The 19,850-nt window shown below is 39.8% G+C and overlaps 1 protein-coding gene across 1 annotated transcript in view; it reads left to right on the top strand.

Moving 5' to 3' along the window:
* Window positions 1-19,850, top strand: part of Morc4 (MORC family CW-type zinc finger 4) — a 49,623-nt gene extending 29,773 nt beyond the window's left edge. Inside the window, exons 10-17 of the mRNA XM_021187705.1 lie at window positions 892-981; window positions 3,792-3,920; window positions 5,280-5,348; window positions 5,889-5,940; window positions 7,287-7,459; window positions 17,104-17,782; window positions 18,337-18,620; window positions 18,921-19,850. Of these exons, the coding sequence (XP_021043364.1) occupies window positions 892-981; window positions 3,792-3,920; window positions 5,280-5,348; window positions 5,889-5,940; window positions 7,287-7,459; window positions 17,104-17,782; window positions 18,337-18,620; window positions 18,921-19,074 (1,630 nt within the window). The 3' untranslated portion in view covers window positions 19,075-19,850. The remainder of the gene's footprint in view (window positions 1-891; window positions 982-3,791; window positions 3,921-5,279; window positions 5,349-5,888; window positions 5,941-7,286; window positions 7,460-17,103; window positions 17,783-18,336; window positions 18,621-18,920) is intronic.

The raw sequence follows: 19,850 nt of genomic DNA, 5'->3' as shown, positions 1-19,850 counted from the left end.
AGAGAGATAAGAGCAGTGGTACTAGGAGAGGGATAAGTTAATACAGGAACCTGCCTATGATTATTTTAATCTCATGTATGCAGTGGGGATCTAACTTCAAATGAATAAAATGGAAGTAAGGAAGAGATATACTTAAGAAACATTCTGCAAAAATAATGAATAATGACCCTGAGGGGAAAGAGAGGTTTGAAATTTCTCAAGTTTATAGTGTTTCAGATATGTGTACATTTGCATTAAGTTGTCATCCCGGGGGTGGGGAAGAATTTGATAGGAATTATTCATTAGACTAGAGAGCAAACTCAAATACAGCTTCTAATAACAGTGTTGTAGGAAAATGTTGAAGAATTGTTTTTCCTATCAGTACTATGATGCTATGATTAGTGTTTGGATGCAAGGGAACTATAAAGACCGATAATGTAAAGACACTTAACATTTGATTGTTGTTATTAGATAAAGTTTTGTGTATGCTCCTCTCATTTCTATTTGATTCTGAAAATGTAAGAATTCATCAGTGTTTATGCCTGTCCACGTTCCGAAGAGGTGCTCTGTCATAGTGTCTAATGACAACTTACTCATTCTGTTACTCTGTAAACCTTGAAAAACTAGACTATTTTACTTTGGTGGGGGGGGGTCTTAGAACCATTTTAACTTCACAACCAAAGTGACCATCAAATATTATGATGTTAACGTTGTGATTTTTTTATGTTTTTCATTATGGTTTTATTCTAGGACTTTTAAAAGGCAGTTGGCTCCTGTTAGCTTTTTAAATTGGAGGTATTCAAAACTATGCTGACTAGTTGAAATTGCTGGATTCCATTAAACAGGCGCTTCTGAGAGATCAAAACTTATTCAAATGCTGAACCTTGACATACTTCTTGCATTTTCTTCCAGGTTGACAATAAATGCCCTTGCCCAGAAGCTCAATGCTTATTGGAAGGAAAAAATATCTCAAGAGAATTTTGAGCCCTCACCTACTTCCAGGCTAGTACCATAAACAATAAAATATAGAGTATGAAAACATTAAGGGTAATATCCTTCCATCAAATGGAAGAAGCAAGGATAAAATAGTATTTTTCCCATCAGGGATGTTAGTTAACTAACAATAAGAAGGCACATGTACTAATTACATTGTTTCATCTCTTCATTCTGTTTAAAAATGTATGTGGTTTGGATCATAAATGTGAAGGGTTTAATGCTGTCAGTTTTAGGAGAGACTGAAGGATTATTGCAATTTAAATCAAGCACTCCTGGGTGGGAAGTCTAGACCTGCTTCTTGATAGCTGAGTGCACTTTATAAGTGAGTCGCTTCACCTCTCTGAGTTTGTTGAGTTAGGTTCCATGCTTTTAGAACAGTATGTGGCATATGTGGTGTTCAGACATGTTAACAAACTTGCTTCCTTTTTGTTCTTGCTAAATATTGGGACTAAACTGATATTTCAGAGAAGAAATAGGCAACCAAACATATTAGAGAAAAAGTAGACTTTTCTGAATCTGTGCCTTAGTAAGTAAGGAGAAAAAATCATCACAGAAGGCAGACTGCATAGCACATACATACAGTTAGTTATAGCCTCAATAAATGAAAGATTAAAGAGCTAAAGATTACACTGCCCCCCCCCCACCTCATATGGGGGAGCATCTACTGTTTTAAATGAAAACTACTAGATCAAGTTATGGTACAGAAATTTTATTTCAAATACAATCTGAATGCTGGGTATGTTTCTAACTTATTCTAAGATCTTAACTCATGTTTATCCTCCATGCTTTGCCAAAAATTCGAATTCAAATGAGTTGCCATTTTGCCTTTCAAAGTAGCAATGATAAATGTAGTGAGACCAATGTTCGTATATTACTAGACCATGTAAGAGCTATCAGCAGAATTTTAATAGAGATTATTTATTGAGTGTTTATTTAAATTCTAAACATTGTTCTTAGATTCTTATATGTAGTAATTTATTTACTAAACCAGAAAACTCTGAAGTATACAGATATTATTCCTTAGCAGATAGAAATCCCAGAACTTTCATCATTTGTACAAGATTAGACAAGTAGAACACAGCAGAACTAAGCTTCATATTAAGCAACCATGCCCCTGAAGCTACAATCTTCTAGTATGAGCAATATAGTATAGCACCTTTAGCTTACTATTTACTACAAATAGAAATTCTAAAGCCCTTCTTTGTGCCTGGATTGAAGGATTCAGCATGGTCTGTTTGTAGCCCTTAGCAGAGAGTTGCTGCCCCTTAGTGTCCTTGTCATCACAAGTAATGCAGGCATCTTTCTGCAAGACATTCTTCTGTGCAAATACATCTAAAACCAAAGTTAACGTGACCTTTCCTTTCTTCTTCCACTTGTGCTGAAATTGCTGTCTATGGGCTCTGTCTCTGGAGTTGTGTGGAAATATCAGACAGCAGAGTTCAGGCCTGAGCTTAGAGCAGATTGCAAGTCTGGAGCAACCTAAATCAATAGCGAGGTCTAAAAGTATGGCGGAAACTTGGCTAAATAGATGTCTTAAAAAGAGGACATTGGTTTGAGTGTCAGAAGTACCTTTTATTTTCTTCTTTATAAATTTCTCTATTTGTAATTTTCTATAATGGGGTTTTGTTATTTTTATAACTAGTAATTAAGAAACAGGATTTAAAACAATGAAACATCACTACAAGAAGTCATAAAAGAACCATACCACTTTATTGAATAGTCTAGAGGAAGAGCAGTAAAATACTACATACAAACAACTGCACCCTGGTAGTAAAGTGGACCTGAGGTGTCTCTCTCCTCCTTGTGTCTTTTTATCAGTCTCTGTTCTCTCTCCAATACTTTTCACATTAAGTATACCATCTGTATATAGATAGATAGATAGATAGATAGATAGATAGATAGATAGATAGATAGATAGATATAGATATAGATATAGATATAGATATAGATATAGATATAAATATAGATATAGATATAGATATAGATAAAGATATAGATACTATACCATTGCACAGGGAAATTAATTCACTTTAATCTATAAGTGGTTGGTTTGCACAGTTCTGGAAGTGACAAAGGCAGATGTACATTTAAAGAGTTCAACTTTGGATGCCTTTATCCTAATAACTTCAACCAGTTGTTGGATTGTTGGAGCCATCATTTATAGTTAGGAAGTTTAATCAAATTCTATTGCCCTATATGATGGGCATTGGGAATATTCACCTAATAAAAGTGTGAATGAAACAATATAAACAGAAGGTGGTTTTTATGTGTTACTGGAGTTTAAATTTGGAGCCTTGTGCATGCTAAGCAAGCTATATGCTGAGCTATATCCCTAAACTTAAAGGACAAAGAGAAACCAGAAGTGTACATGGAAGTAGGGGAGAGATTTTGATGGCAGTGCTTATGTGCCTCCTATAAATACAAAATGTGTTCAGTGATTGGACAAGGAAATAAGACACTTTGATGGGTCTTATTTCCTTATAGCAATGTATGATACATATACTACTTTTTCAAGTTAATACATATCAGGAGTAAAGTTATCTCATTATTGGCTTGAAAAGTGATTCTAGGATAAATATTGATAGCCTCTGTAAATAATGATAGATCACTGGGGTGGTTTTTTTTAATCCACATATGGTATAGTTATCTATGTTGCTCAAAGTATACACATTTCAAACATCAAGATTATAAGACTTCTAGCCTATTTTCCATATAAAAGGGTTCTTTTTTTTTATTCTTAGGACATACTTTTTAAATGCAAGATGAAGCACAGAGCTAGGATCTATGTAATAACATTTCTGGTTTTCCTCACCCAGGAGGATTCCTGACCAGACGTGGGTACAATGTGATGAATGTCTTAAGTGGAGGAAGCTTCCTGGGAAGGTGGATCCATCCATATTACCTGCAAGATGGTTTTGTTATTATAATCCCCATCCAAAATTCAAGTAAGTCTCTAGGATTCATTATTCTTTCAGTAATAACTCCTGATTTGTCTTCCTCTTTTACAGAACCACTTTATATCTAATCTGCATTCTTTTGCCTGGTTTCAAGCCCCTTGTGCTGAGTGGCCTCACTTTAACTATCTATCTAACTATCTATCTAACTATCTATCTAATCTTATTTCTTCATTATGCACTACAAAGCCCTATACTCTAGTAAGGCACTATTCCCCACATATACCATGGTTATCCTCTCCTCTATGGCTTTGAGAGTGTCATGTCTGTTGACTGAAATCACTTCGGATATCCAATGCTCCTGTTCAAATCATAACAGACTCAGGAGCTGAAGTCTTGCTTGGCAGCTTTTCATCTCGATAGCAATTTTCAATGAGTTTTTTTGCCCTGGCCTCCTGCTCCTGCAGTATTTGATTCTTGACATTTGTTCATAGGCCATTTGTTATTTGGAGGTGTTTCTCATTGTACAGTTTTTGATTCCACAAGCATTTTTAAGTTCTCTAAGCCCGAGCTCCTTGCATCCCACATTGCTTCAAGCTTTCCCATGTCGCTTCTGGAGTATCCATGTAAATAGAATCTGTTGCAGTCAATACTGTTCATTTCCTTGGTTGTCTTCCTAATGTGCCATATGTTCCTTATAGCAGCCTAAACAGTGCCTGACATAAGTCAGTAGTTACCGTACCCTCATAAGAAACCCATCTCCTTGGATCCAGCTGTGATCTTTTACATAGTCTTCCCTTTTTTCAGACCACATGCTGGTAAAGAGGGGGGGTATTCCAACAGAGTTTGCTTTTAGGAAAAAAAAAAGAAAAAAGAAAAAAGAAAATGTCCAAAATGGAAGAAGGCTAGGTCTGATTTGGAAGTGCCCCTCATAGTCTCCACGTGTGCCTAAGCACTTTCTAACTTTCTATGCAGAGGAAGTGAGACTGTGTGGTCAGATTATGGGATGGACTAGAAGTTCCTTGTTGAACGTTTTCCTTCTTTGCCTATGTTGTCTTTTCTCTGTTTACGCTTATCCAGGAGAGAGCTTTCTAAGCCATTTTACTCCCTTGGAAAGTGAATACAGCACAGCCCCCCAATCAGTATTAGTTCTTGTTTGTCATTTTCTCAGGTCTACTTGTGGCTACTGAATAAATTTTTTTTTTGCAGTTTTGACTTTTTTCCTTCTGGGATTCCCTTCTCTGTGCTGTACATACAGCCAACTTTTATAGTATGAACAGGATCCAAAGTATAGTACACAAAGTATTAACACAATTGTTAAGCTGTTCTATAATAGTCATAAGGGAAGTAAAGAGTAAAAGCTAGGGCCATGTTTTGGTTCCAAAAGATAATTTCCTCACTATACTACAGGAGATGCTCTGTTCCAGAAGAACAAGAACGCATTGATGAAGACTTACACCGGAACAAGGCTAAGCAACAGTTGAGTATACATGGGGCGGTGTTCTCCATCCCAGAGGGAGGGGACCACATTCCCTGAAATAAGACAAGGGGTTTGCCCTTCTCACCTGTCTGTTCTGCCAGTTCTTCCTTCTGTCATATAATCCAGAATGCCTTAACTTATCATTTGTCCGTTCTTTTCCCTGTTCCTCAAACACACACACACACACACACACACACACACACACACACACACACACACACACACACAGAGAGAGAGAGAGAGAGAGAGAGAGAGAGAGAGANAGAGAGAGAGAGAGAGAGAGAGAGAGAGAGAGAGAGAGAGAGAGAGAGAGAGAGAACGGAATGAGAATTTGAAAACTCTCCAGTAGCATAATCCAGGAATATAGCCCCAGTTTCTCAGGGAACTTCACGAGTGAACTAAATAGCACCTCATTTTGAGACAGAGTCTCAGTCCTTAGCTTAGACTGAGCTGTCACCCACTCTGTAGACCAGGCTGGCCTTGAGCTTTCAGTCCTCCCCCTTGGCCTCCAATATCTAAAGAGCACTTTTATCTTCTAGAGTCGAGGCTGTTGAGAAGAAGCAGAAGCCTATGGAAAGCGACAAGTACCAGGTGAGAGACAGGTCCATGCCGTCTTCTTCTCACACAGGTTTCCCCCAGCAGAAGACTTAGATTGAAGAACACTGCCTAGCAATGCTAAGGGATTCTCCTCAGGCTCATTTGATTGGATCGTTTGGGTTTTGTGGTGATCTTCTGTTGTTGATGTTGGGAATCACTTAAAACAGAAGAGTCATGTCATTTATTTTCCAGATTTGGACTCGTATATATCGATTCGGGGCAGTGGGAAGGACACATTTGGTGTCACATAACAGTTGTGTGCCATCTTCATAAGCTGCTCCACTTGACTGTCTGGTTCTCCTGTCTCCTTTCCTTTTGGGATTCAGGGATCATTCCTTCCTCTTTTCTCTTGGGAAGAAGGGTTGGTTCTTTGTGCCTCCCCGCCCCCCTCATCCCTGCTTTCAGGCTGGCTGGCTTTATAAAGACTCTGCTGTTTTGAATTTTCAGGAGCACTGTCTCTCGGACATGGTTGCCCAGCTCCGGACGCTGAAGGGTGCAATAAGGTTGGCCGTCCTTTGAGGGACACTCCTTTCCTGGCAGCCACCATAGCACCCATATATTTCTCCCACCCCTCCTTGCCTTTCTGCATGATTTCCCTCTTGACCCATTCCTAGAGATCTGCTAGTCGCATGTTAGATTCACTTCCTTCCCGAGTTGGGCAGGTCATACTAGTGAGGAGAGAGGCAGTTGAACACTAATGCTCCTTCATGTACCCTGCTCACGCTGAGGCATATGAGAAATCACTTTTCATATTCTATGTCTATACAGAGATTGGGTTTTCCAGGACTGCCCTGTCCTCATTCAGTTTGCCTTCCCTTTATTCTTCTACCCTAATTATTTATATTTTCTTCGTATGCTGGCTCTCCTACAAGATCCCAGGTGCATGTCTCTGTTGTGTGCACTGTGAACATGTGGTAGCCTCTGGCATGCGTCTCTCCTAAACCAGCAGATACTTGCTGCAGTGCTTTTCCTTTCTACCCATATTTTCAACACAGAGCTCGAAAGGATGAAGACCCAGCCTTCGCCTGGGTCACAAGAGCAAAATAGACAGCGACTGGGGCTTGGGTTTGTGTCGTGGGTGGAATAGGTCTAGTAACCAATCCAAGAATCGCTCGCTCGCTCGCTCGCTCGCACTCTGTTGTATCTAGCTAATAAGGTTAGTGACTGAATGTGTTTGGGTCCAGTGTTCTAGTGTACATTACTGTGGACTGTTTGTTCTGTTTAGGAAACAGTTTCTTTTTATTTGGCCAAGCATTCCTTCCTAGCATCGGAAGAATTGACACATCTTTTGGGATTTTGTTCAAACTTGGGATTTTTAGGAACTATTTCTTTCTTGCTAGGTCTTCAGTAATCCACCAAAGACTCCTACTCCACAAGATATGGCTGAACTAAATGACAAGACAATTGGATATGAGCAAATCAATAGCCCCAGCCTGCTTCCGTCTGTTAGAGAAGAAAGCAGATCACCCCCGCGGCTTAAGTCTCTGGATTCCAGTGCTTTTCAGATTTCCAGGTGACTAAAACCATTACTTGTTTTCAGTAGTAAGCCTTGGAATCTGGGTTCCCATGAAGTAATTTAATATGTCCTATATATTGTATGTATATAGTATATATACAGTGTGTGTGTGTGTGTGTCTGCCTGACCTCATACTCACAAAGAGATCCACCTCTCTCTGCCTTCCAAGTGTTAACATTAAAGACATGTAACACCATGCCAGGTAAGTTTATGTTTTCCTTTGACACATGACGTTCACTAATGGAAATATAGTTTGGGACTGATAGAATTGGGTCTTGCATGCACCTCCTAGTTTACAAGTGCTATATCAAGCCTATGTGTTCTTGAGGTGATCATTGACTTCGGAAGTGTTCATGTCATGGGGGTGGTTGTGCAAATGAAGCAGGTCAACTCTGAAAAATATAAAGTGTTATATAAATGAGGTAGCGCTGTGTAGAAACCCATTGCTCCTATACTTAAATTTATGAATACTAAAGCATACTGAGGATTCACAAGCCTAGGCTATGCTGGCCCTGTGTAAAATCAACTAGAAGGAATGTGTCCTATTAAGTAAGAGATCATTGTTTCCTAGAAAAAAAGTGATCATAGAAAGTTTGTTTCTGTGGAACCAGTCTTTAATTCCACCACCCAGGAGGCACAGGCTCCTGTGTGTTTGAAACTAGCCTTGTCTACATAGTGAATTCCAGGCCAGCCAAGTTTACACAGTGAGAGATCCTCTTCTCTCCTTTCATCTCTTATCATGTCATCAATGTTGTTAGTCCGTATCCTAGGAAGGGGCATGCTTATTTATTTTTGTTGGTATTAGGTGTCACTGAGGTACTAAAAGACATGATGGCCTTTATAGTGTCACTAGAAATGAACGGAGTACTCCTAAGTGGCACGTCTTGCCTTTCTCTTCCCTACTGCTTTCATTCTGGAAGGGCCAAACTGCAGAGTAGGCACAGGATTGCTCGCAAACGTAGAAACCTCTAAAGTGATCATTAGCATGATTCTTTGATAACAGGTGTGAGTTTCTCAGTGCCCTTTTCTTGACATAGAGGCGACAGACTATTGCATAGGGTCAGTTAACCTTTTCCTCCAGTGATAATTGATTCTTTCCTTGCCTGGTTCTTCTTAGGTAAGTCTTCAGCCTCTTATAAACAAAGAATTGTACAGGTGTGTGAGTCCTCTGTACTTCAATTTTTAAAGAATTAAACCCTGTGAATAAGAGAGGGACCTTTAGATCCTCCTGAACATGAGCAGATGGTCTCAAGAGAAGGTACATTTTTAGGAGTCAAACTATTAAGACTCTTAAAAGAAGTTAATGGCACCCTCTATGAAAGCATGTAGATCCATGCTCATCAAGCAGAACTCAGATTTAAAGAGCAGCTTAGAAAACCGAAGTTTGTAGCAAGGAGTAAGAAGCCTATAGTCCACCCTGGTCTCTGTAGTTTGATCCTAACTCTACCCTCTTGCTATCAATAGACTTTCAACGGCCATTGGAGGCTTAAAGGGGCACATAGGGAATGATTTCGATTTTGAAGCACAATGTTACTTTGGCCTCCTGCTCTTCTGACTAGTCTCACTCCTTACACTTTAATGATCACTTTCCCTTTTCTGTCTGCATTTGTAGGGAGATGGCATACTTTGTGAGTGCAGTACCACACTATATCCACTGGGTGGCACACCTGATCAGCTTTTTATTGGAGTTGTTGTATGAGTCTCTGTGGAACTTATTAGGCTTAAGTTGTAGAGGGCAAGGGAAATGCTTTGAAAGTTCATGCGTAATTCTAATTGGTTGAGAGTATAATTCTTTCAAGAGTTAAGTGATACCTGATGCTGCTAGTAGTATATGGTATGTAAGATTAGCAAATAATAATTCCATCATTTCGGGCTGCATGTATAGTACTATTCACATTTGTTAAGGCATTTCCAGCTACTTAGAAAGACTAAGGCCCGAAGGTCTGCTGAGTCCAAAGGTTGGAGACCAGCCTGGATAACATATCAAAATGCTGTCTTTTTAAAATCTTTATTAGCAGGTTTTTCATTTGGAAGTGGAAAATGGAGGTGCTCACAGGTTTAATAAAATATACAGTTTCTGATAAAACAATATTGATGAAATAATTAATAGTTTAATCATGCGTTACAAAGCTTTCCTTTATTACCAAAACCTATAGCATAGCAAGAGTCTTTGAGTTATGTAGCCCTGCTTATTAAATGTACCAAATCAAGCCTAAGTCCGTTCATGAGACCTTTAAGAAGTCATATCTGGGGCGGGTTGGAAGGATCCTCCATGAAGTCCAGTAGAAATGACTTTATGAGTCTCAAACATCTATCAAGGGGAGAAAAGGAATTACAATACAATAGATTCAGGCAGGATGTAAGCTTTAAGTCATAACTTTTTATGGAAAAACAGCTTGTTTCTGTTCAAGAAGGCTATTTACTTTTGTCCATTCATTCTGCATAACTTCGGGTGCTCTATGAAAGATCGTCTTTTAGGGGAATAATGGGATCCAAGATGATGGAACGGTCAGTGTGAAATGCAAATCTCTCCAGTACACGCAAGTTCCCTTACAAATAGTACAAACTAAGGTCTAAAATAGCTGTAAGTGCGTCAACAAAGGAAAGAAGCAGTGATTGTGGTTTATTTATGTATTTTGAATGACTTGTGCTGAAAGCTGATGAGGTTGCCTCGGAATACTGGTTTTGTTTGGGAGAAGCATGCTTTAGACTGTTCTCATCTCCCCCAGCTTTGTCTTGTGGAGGTATATTTAGGTAGAACCAAAAAGAATGGCTCTCTCTTCCTCCACTTGCGGGGGGGGGAGGCACTCACTCTGGCAGAGCACACTGACAAAACTAGGCTTTCTTTGGGCCAGCTTGAGATTACTCATAGATCAAAGAATCATTCTAGGTGGAACAAGTCCAGAAAGACTCCAATCCTCATTCATAATGCAGAGACTATGGAAGAAATAGGCTCTTGTCTCTACTTCCATTTTTTTTTTTTTTTTTTGCAAAAGGCGCCTTAAGGTTGAACTTAAGGTGGCTCTACCTAAAGGAAATGACTTTATCTACAACAAAATATCAAGAAGTTCATGCCTACGGACATGCCAGAAATATAATAGATTATGATAGATAATCATTAAGGTGTTACTTATAATTTCATAATATAGCTTACAGAAATAAAGTAGCTGGACATTCAGACGTTTGGTAATGGAATCAGAGAAAGACAAGAAAAGTTTTTATGAGATGGTAGTTAATTCTAGGTGTCAGCAAGGCTATGCGTAAGCACAAATCAGCACCCACTAAGAAACAAACAGAATAGGAGGACATAAGGTGAACTGGAAACCAGTACCCAAGCCACATTCAGAGAAAACAACAACAGGTAGCAACGCCAGTGGTATAGATTTAATACTATGACCACTGATCACTGGCCAAATAATGGTCTTATCCAATGACATTTCCTAAGAAGCCAGGCTTTAAGATAAAAATCACACACATCCCAGACAGTATGTATGTATGTATGTATGTATGTATGTATGTATGTATGTATGTTCAAGTCTCTGCTCTCTTGGAGTTGACTAAAGAGGGAAGATCTTTGCAAAGTGAATATGTTTCAGAAACAAACTCCTTAAATTTTGGTGGCAGCCTCTGACCCACAAGCAAATACAGTATAAAATGGTAAAAACCTAACTGAGAGGGGCACTTAATCATAAACTCTGACCAGTAACTGATGAGTGGTCTATGATGGACCAGGGATGAGCTCTGAGTGCTGAGTTCAATCCAAGAGACATGCATGAAAGAAGGAGAGAGCCAGCTCCCACAAGTTCTTCCCTGACTTCCACATGTATGCCATAGAATGCACATGCATTCAGACAAAACAATAAAATACAATAAACATTTAATAAAAGTATGCAAGGAATGACAATAGAGCACCCTAGACAGGGAGAATCAGTGTCCAGAATTTTTATACTATATTTGCTAAAATGTTTAGGTGTCAAGAACAAACTATGAGATATACAAGGAAATATGAAAGCATAAGCTATACATAGGGAGCCAAAATAGGCCATTGAAACTGCTCTTGAAGATACCTCAGTGTTTAGTCTGACAGACTCCAAAGCAACAACTAATAATAGGTTCAAAGACCTAAAGGAAATTATGGATGAAATATTAAGGCATATATGGACACAGTGTTTCATCAAGCACAAAATAACTGTTTTTTAAATGGCCAAATCAAAATTCTGTATATAAAAAGTACAGGCATGAAAATTTCTCCAAAAAGACTCAAAAACACAATTAAAATTAAGAAGTGTAACGAATTACCAAAATGGAACGGTCCAATTATAGATTATTCAATCAGAAGAACATAGACATAAGTGAAAATGGAGATAAAAATCACATATATTCCTGACAAAGCTTCAAAGACAAGTCCACCAACTCTACATAGTATTACGTAAAGATGAGACAGAGGGAGTAGAAATGGTATTTTAAAATAATAGCTGGCCGGGCGGTGGTGGCACACGCCTTTAATCCCAGCACTNNGGAGGCAGAGGCAGGNGGATTTCTGAGTTCGAGGCCAGCCTGGTCTACAGAGTTAGTTCCAGGACAGCCAGGGCTATACAGAGAAACCCTGTCTCGAAAAACCAAAATAATAATAATAATAATAATAATTAATAATAATAATAGCTAAAATCTTCCCAGATTCGACAAATGGCATTAGCCTGGGCATTTAAGAGCAATAAACTCAACATAGATAAACAGCCAGTCAGGTCATAGTAAAAATACTGAAAGTCAAAGGGAAAAAGAAAATCTCTAAAGCAAAGAGTATAAGTGAATGGTCTTATACTAGCAAATGGCATTAAGGTTAATGGATAATTCTCATTAAAAAAATGAAGATCAGAAGGTGATGGGATGGTACTATGACTGGGATATGGTTGTCCCCCACAAAAATTTAGGTTGCCAATGTAACAGTATTCATCAGACCATTAAGATGCTATTGGACCTTCCATCGTGAAGGTCGCTGTCTTCTGAGTGCTCTTCTCCCTTCTTCCATGAGTGAGGCTGTAGTGAGACTTTCTCCAGAAGCCAAGGAGATCAGCATTCAGAGCTGTGAACCAAAATCATCACCTCTTTCCTTAGAAGTTACCCAGCTCTGGGATCCTGTTAATAACAATATGCAACAGATGTTAAAAAGATAAAATATTTCCAGTATCAGGAAAAACAAAACAAAACAGACTCTCCAAAATGAGATCATCGTATTTCCAAGTATACCAAAAGTGTACAAATTTACAAGTCTAACAGATGATAATTTTAACTCTTATTTTTTTCAGCTAATTACTTACTTTGCACAGGTAAGTCTGTGAGTACACATGCATGTGCTACAGCATAGGTACGGCAGTCAGAGGAGAACTCATGGGAGTTGGTTCTCTTTCACCATGTGGATTCCAGGAATCAAACTCAGGCTGTCAGGCTTGGTGTCAGGTGTCTTTACCTGCTGAAGCATCTTGCTAGCCCAGACTTATGTCAACAAGACCGTCTAGGATTATGCGCTTTAAAAAAAAACATGTTCTAGATATAAAAAAGATATTTAATGATAAAGAAGTCCATTGGGGAGGTATAATAAGAAAACCACAAGCATAATCAGACAGAAGGAAGGAAACGATTAAAGTGGAAATGAAATGGAGATAAGCAAAACAGTAGAGAAAATCAGTAAGACTAAAATGCACAATGTTTAAAGAACAGCAAAGTTAAAAAAGCCAAATGCAATTATTTATACCTTCAAAAATAGAATAAATGTAGAAGAAAAATCTAGAATAAATGTAGCAGAAGTGGTACAAGAAAGATCTGTACACTAGAAAATAACAAAACATTGTTGAATTAGAGGCAGCCTAAATGAATAGAAAGGCATCTGTCATTTCTGTTATCAAAGGCCCTCTTACTTAAAAACAACAACAACAACAACAATTCAGCAGTCTCCAACTGGTGTGCAGATGCAGTATAATCTCTTTCAAAACACCAGATGTCTCTGTTGTAATATCAACAGACTCATTTTAAAATTCATACGGCAATGCCAGGAACAGAAAATCGGTCCAACAGTCTTGAAAGTTAGCAAAGTCAGCAAAGTTAGCCTTCACCCTTAACCATCACAGTGGCCAAGACAGTGTGGTCGTGCTAAGGCTAGACCTTGACATTTAGGGTCAGTAGATTGGATGCAGCAAAATATACATGGCCAACAACATAAATTTTTCTGCTTCAGACTTTAGAGCAGCTAACAAGCCACACTTTTCATAATTGATTTCTTTTATTTGGCATGTTTCCAAGGTTTATCCAACTTGTAGCTCGCATCAGTATATTACTGCTGCTCTAGTGCTAATATGGTTGCACCCCAATAATTTACATGCCCTCCTTTTTGATATACAATATGGAAACTTAGTTCAAATATGTTTGGAGGTTGGATCTTTGGGAGGTGATTAGGGTTAGATAAAGTCATGATTAAATGCTGGTGAGAGTCATCAAAAGGAGAGGGGGAAACAGAGTATCATGGGAGAGAGAGGGAGAGAGAAGGGGAGGACAGTACAGAGGGAAAGAGACTGACCGGAACTGGCAACATAGAAACTATAGACACAGCTGTGTGCCCCCTGTCTCTTACCACAGGGTTCCTTGCACCATCTTGGCACTGTGTACTCAAGTAGGATGAACAAATATACATATATGTCCCATAGATGGGAATACATGTTATAAAAGAATGTTAAAGTTGTTACAGGAGGACTGGAAGAGCTAGGTCAGTTGATAAAGTGCTTACTACCCAAGCACAAAGACCCAAGTTTCATCCACAGCACCCACATTAACAAAAGCCAGGTTCAGGGGTGCATGCTTGTATTCACATCACCGGGGAGACAGAAGCAGAGAAAGAATCCCTCTCCAGCTAACCTTGCCTAATCATGAGCCCCAGGCCCCAATGAGAGACCCTGTCTCAAAAAGCAAGGTGAGTGACTCTTAAGGAACTACACACCCAGTATTCACTGCTGGTCTCCACATATAGGTGTACCCGTGCGAATGTGTGCGTACGCACACAGTGTTAGAAAAATTCACAAGTGGCACTCAAGATAGACTTAGACATAAAATGGTAGAAAAGAGAAGCTCATTCTGGTCAAATGAAGCACAAAAAGAAATCACCCAGCAATTCAGTTTGTCCAGTGTTTATAAAGAAGCAATAGAAGATACAGTTAAGGGCAAATTATATATCCCAGGTCTGCCACTTAGCATCAGCAGACAGTCCATTGTAACCTCTTCCTGATCGTTCTTTACAAGCAGTTGAGATAATATTACCTTCCAATTGAGAGAATTAGATAAGGCTTTGCACACTGTCTAGCATAGTTTTGAGGCGTGGGAAGGCTTGCTTGTCCGGCTAAAACATAAATGTTATGTTATTGGAAACAACACATACAAATTTAGAAATAGGATGTGCATAATCTGAAGCAGTGCTTCAGGAAATTAATTTAGTGCATGAGCTGGAGGCAAAACCCATCCTAGAAGCCACCGTGATAATCCAGAATGGCAGCAGCCTCAGCTAGCGATGTTTGTAGTGTAAGTCACTTTAGAAAACACTGTAAAAATTGCCAACAGTTTGATGTTGATCACAACAATAGAAACCGGAGAGACCACTGTGATACCATTGGGATATCGGGGGGGGGGAGGGAGGATTTGGGAGAATGTGGGAGATTTTGCCCTCCCACAGGTTGGGGCCAACAGGTTGTCTGAGATTACGAGAAAGAAGGACCATGATCAAAAGTGGAGCTTAGGAACAGAGCTCTTAGAGTTGGGGAAATGAAGACCAGGCAGACAATACAACTTTATTTAACCTTTTTCAAACTTGTTTTTTGGCTTTGGTTTTGTTTGTTTGTTTGTTTGCTTGCTTGTTTTTTAAAGACAGGTTCCGTCTATAGCCGTCCCTGGCAGGCCTGTAGTCTAGACTTCCTGCCTTCTCATGCTTCCCAAGTGCTGCAATTACAGGCCTGCAGTGCTATGTCCAGCTTTTCTCAGTACTATACAATCCTTTCCTCTGTTCCTGCCAAAGGAATGTGTTACTGTCCTCAACCTCAGCGCTAAGAACACTATATGTAGTATCCTTTATACAGTCTTAAGGGTGGATATGTATGTTCCTTTATATTCTCAGAATCCCTCTTCATCTCCCTAAAGGGTAACAACAGATCTGTTGAGATGGCAGGCCAGTTTGGGGTCTGAAAAACTCAGAGCATCATAAGAAGTTAAGACTGAGATGTCTCAGAAACCACAGACCTATGGGCAGCCTTGAGGTCCTCTGAGGAGGCCAATTACATGCCTGATTCTTTCTCACCAAAAGTTCAACATTTTCTTATGAACCGTGGAGTTTCTTGGTCATCTGAAGGAACATGGCATTCCAATCCTTCAGCCTGTATAAAATCGCCGGTGGGTCTCTCTGGCAATCAGCTGTTTTGATAGATTCTTCACCCAATTAGGACTTCTTGCAGCCAGAAAAGGAAAGTGACTTCAGACCATCCTCCTGGACTTCTCTGAAGAACAAAGGGAATTCCAGTTTGTGCCTGACCAAATGAAGTTGTTTGTAATAATGGGAAAATGACTTGAACTGGTCTATTTTCTTGGTTTCTAACTTGGGCCTTGTGTTTTAATTAACTTTTACAGGGGAAAAATGGGCAATGGTCATAATCCACTTGGCTGGCAAGGAATTGTACGAAGTTCTGTTGCAATATAAAAATGTGCTAAGTCTTTGATACTGGAGGGTTTTGTGATACTTTAAAATTAATGAGCTGGCTTTATTCTCGGCATACACTGCTAGGCTTTTTTTTTTTTTAATGACCTTTTATTCCATTCTATGTTAAGATATTTTGTGTGTGTGTGTGTGTGTGTGTGTGTTTAGTTTTTGTTTGTCTTTGTCTATTTGCTTTTAGGAAGCCTCACAGTTAGACCGGTTTAAACTTCATCATTAAAACATTTTAACGAGTTCAGTCTACTCCTGTTTTATTCTTTTTTTTGTTTGTTTGTTTGTTTTATTCTTATGCTGACCCTTAAAACCCATGGACTTTATTTCTCCCTTAACACTATCTGCCAGCTCATCCAGTTGTAGGAGTGGAGGCGCTGAGGCTTAGAGGGGCTGAGTTGTTGTATCGCTTTGGTAATGGAACAGAATACATTAGACCAGGTAACCTGAAAAGGAAAAAAAAAATGTTTGTTGAGAGTACAGGTCTAAAGATTCGAGGGCGTGGTGTGGCAGTGCTATTGTCTTGGCTCTGGTGAAGGCCTTATGGTGTATGGTATCACAATGTTAGGGTTGTGTGTGTGAGAACCGTTACAGCTTTTATAACATCTGGTTTTCCTGAGAACTAAGTCAGGGTCCCATCAGTGCTGCTTTAATCCCTTCAGAAGATAACACCCCCAGTAACCAAACAACCTCCTACAAGAGGCTTCTTCTTAAAAGTTCCCATTACTTGTTAACGCTGACACACTAGGGACAGATTCTGTCATACTCTTAGAGAATAAACCATATCTCAGCCATGGTTAGTAGTCCTAACCTGAAAGAGTATGTGCCATAAGGAGGGGCTTTTTCAAATTAGAATACGCTTCACCTGTTCTGTGACAAGTTATAATTTTATCTTTTCTTTTTGCAGAAAGTACAAATTGATTCTAGGCGAGGAGCCTGTGGAGAAAAGAAGGAAGATTCAAAATGAGATGCCGCTATCTCCTATAGATTACTCCATGTCCAGTTTTTACAGGAGGGTAGAAGCAGCTACCGCCTACCCAGAAGGAGAAAACAGCCCTGATAAATCCAGTTCTGAGAGAAGTACACCACCACATCTCATACCAGAATACCCAGAATCAAACAAGCATTCAGAGGAGAACAGGGAAGCTCCAGCACTTTGTCCCGGGTCCCAGGACCAAGATCAGGGGTTCCTGCTTCCTGAAGAATTAGAAGATCAGATGCCAAAATTGGTAGCAGAAGAGTCTAACAGAAGTAGTGAGAACATAGACAAAGACATGAATAAAGGGCCTTTCGTAGCTGTTGTAGGTGTTGCAAAGGGAGTTGCAGATTCAGGCGCTCCCATCCAGCTAGTCCCCTTTAACAGGGAGGAGTTTGTAGGCAAAAGAAAGCGAGCAGAGTCCTGGAAGAGAGCAAATCCTTATTCTTCTGCGGCTCCTGCAGCCACTGCTGGAAAAGGAAAGGGTTGCCAAGAGAGTAGAAGTCGGAACATGCCAAAGATAAAGAATCAGAAAGAGTCGGAAGAATTGAAAAGAACCACGGAAAAATTGGAACGTGTTTTGGCTGAAAGGAATTTGTTCCAGCAAAAGGTTTGGGCAACAGCTTACCACTAGGGATAAGAATAGGTCTTTGTCAGCAAACGACGAGGGCAGTGGTTTTCATCTTTTCTAATGCCAGGGCCCTTTCATATACTTTCCTCATGTTGTGGTGACCCCCAACCATAAAGTCATTTTCGTTGCTACCTCATAACTGTAATTTTGCTACTCTTAACAAATTGTAATATAAATATCTTTGTTTTCTCATGGTCTTGGGCAACCTCTCATAAAAAGAGCCATTTGACTCCCCAAGAGGTCATGACCCACAGGTTGTGAACCACTGGACTAGGGTGTGTTGATATTTTGGTGATTTCTTACATACGCTGAGGCTTTTAAGCAAAATCCCCATCAACTAGACTGTGGTATGTCTCAGACTGAGTGGACCCTCGTGTTCTTTCCCTCTATATTGTAGGTTTGGCAAGAGACTTGTGTAGGTACAATAAAGTATTATAAATAATGGAATCACAGGGTAGATTTAGGAACGGTTTGGGGTACTCGAGCTTTTGGTTGTACACTGGACCATTGAATTCTTCTTTCTTGGACTACAGGTAGAGGAGCTGGAACAGGAGAAAAACCACTGGCATTCTGAATATAAGAAAGCTCAACATGAATTGGTGACCTATAGTACCCAGGAGACAGAAGGCTTATACTGGAGCAAGAAGCACATGGGTTATCGCCAAGCTGAATTCCAGATTCTGAAAGCTGAGCTAGAAAGAACCAAAGAGGAGAAGCAAGAACTAAAAGAGAAACTGAAAGAGACAGAGTCACACCTGGAAGTATTGCAGAAGGCCCAGGTCTCCTTCCGGAACCCAGAGGGAGATGACCTAGAAAGGTTAATTACTAGGGTTTAGCTATCAGCTTGTGAGTACTAATGGGAATTATCCGCTGAGACCCCCAGCAGCTGGGAGGAAGCCTTAATCCATAGACCACCACAGATTGAGTAATTATTTCTTAGAAAGTGGCAGCTAGGCTCCCAGTGTTTGATGACGTGGTGCTTTCAGACTTCTTTCTACCTAGTGGAGACAGAATGGTTAAGCAATATAGGCCCATTTTGAAGGGACTTCATTTTATTCTGTTGGCTAATGACTTCATGTCATCTCTTCTCCTCCTGCCCCTTCACTCCATCATACAGGGCTTTGGCCAAGCTCGCTCGGCTACGTGTCCACGTCAGCTATCTCCTTACTTCTGTCCTCCCTCACTTGGAGCTTCGTGAGATCGGGTATGACTCAGAACAAGTGGATGGGATCCTGTACACAGTGCTGGAGGCAAATCACATACTGGACTGAACACCAGACTATATATCCTCTCAAGGCTTTCTTTCTCCCTTCTGCCTGTGAACTGAATGTCCTCCCTTGTCTTGTTTCTCCTTTCTCCCCTTCTCCCTTCCTACCCTTCTCCCCAGACCCCAGCCTCTTTCCTTCTCTTCACCTTTATGCCTTATATGGAGAATCTTTGAATGAGTCCTGGCTCTTAATCAGTGCGCTTCACATGTATGGTGGGTGTGAAGAAAGAGGCCCATTAAACAGCTTTTTTTTTTAAGAGTTCAGGAACAGAAAAGCAATAGTCACCAAGTTAGGTGACCTGAAAGCTCTGATTTTGATGATCTAGTAGATACTTGGCCTGTTTCATATTTCTGATAATGGTTTGTATTAATTTAGGTTAAGTCAGTCAGCAAATGTTGGGTCCAATGTACTTGATGGGACAAGTAATGATTTCAGCCCTGCCAAGGTTCTAGTGATCTTATTGGAAGTGCAAGGCACACCAAGTGAACAAGTTAACTAACTATACAGAGAAGGGTATGGTGTGTATGAGTGGTATCCACATGACATGGAAGATAGAGGGGAGTGGTTTAAAGGAAGACAGTATACCATAAGTGGGATCTAAATGATGCTTTCACAAGGAACATGATGACACTCTTAATGATGGTTGGTGCTTAGGTGGTAGGATTATGGTTGATGATTTTTTTCCCTTCCTATCTTCTTGCCCTCTTTCCACTGCAAATTTTTCTCTAACGTTCTTGTTGCCCTCCTTACATTGCAAAATAAATTGTTTTGAAAGCTAA

Source organism: Mus pahari, chromosome X (assembly GCF_900095145.1).
Source record: "Mus pahari chromosome X, PAHARI_EIJ_v1.1, whole genome shotgun sequence".
Lineage (NCBI taxonomy): Eukaryota > Metazoa > Chordata > Mammalia > Rodentia > Muridae > Mus > Mus pahari.
Note: the sequence above shows the minus strand (reverse complement) of the source record. Positions and strands in the feature narration are given on the sequence as shown.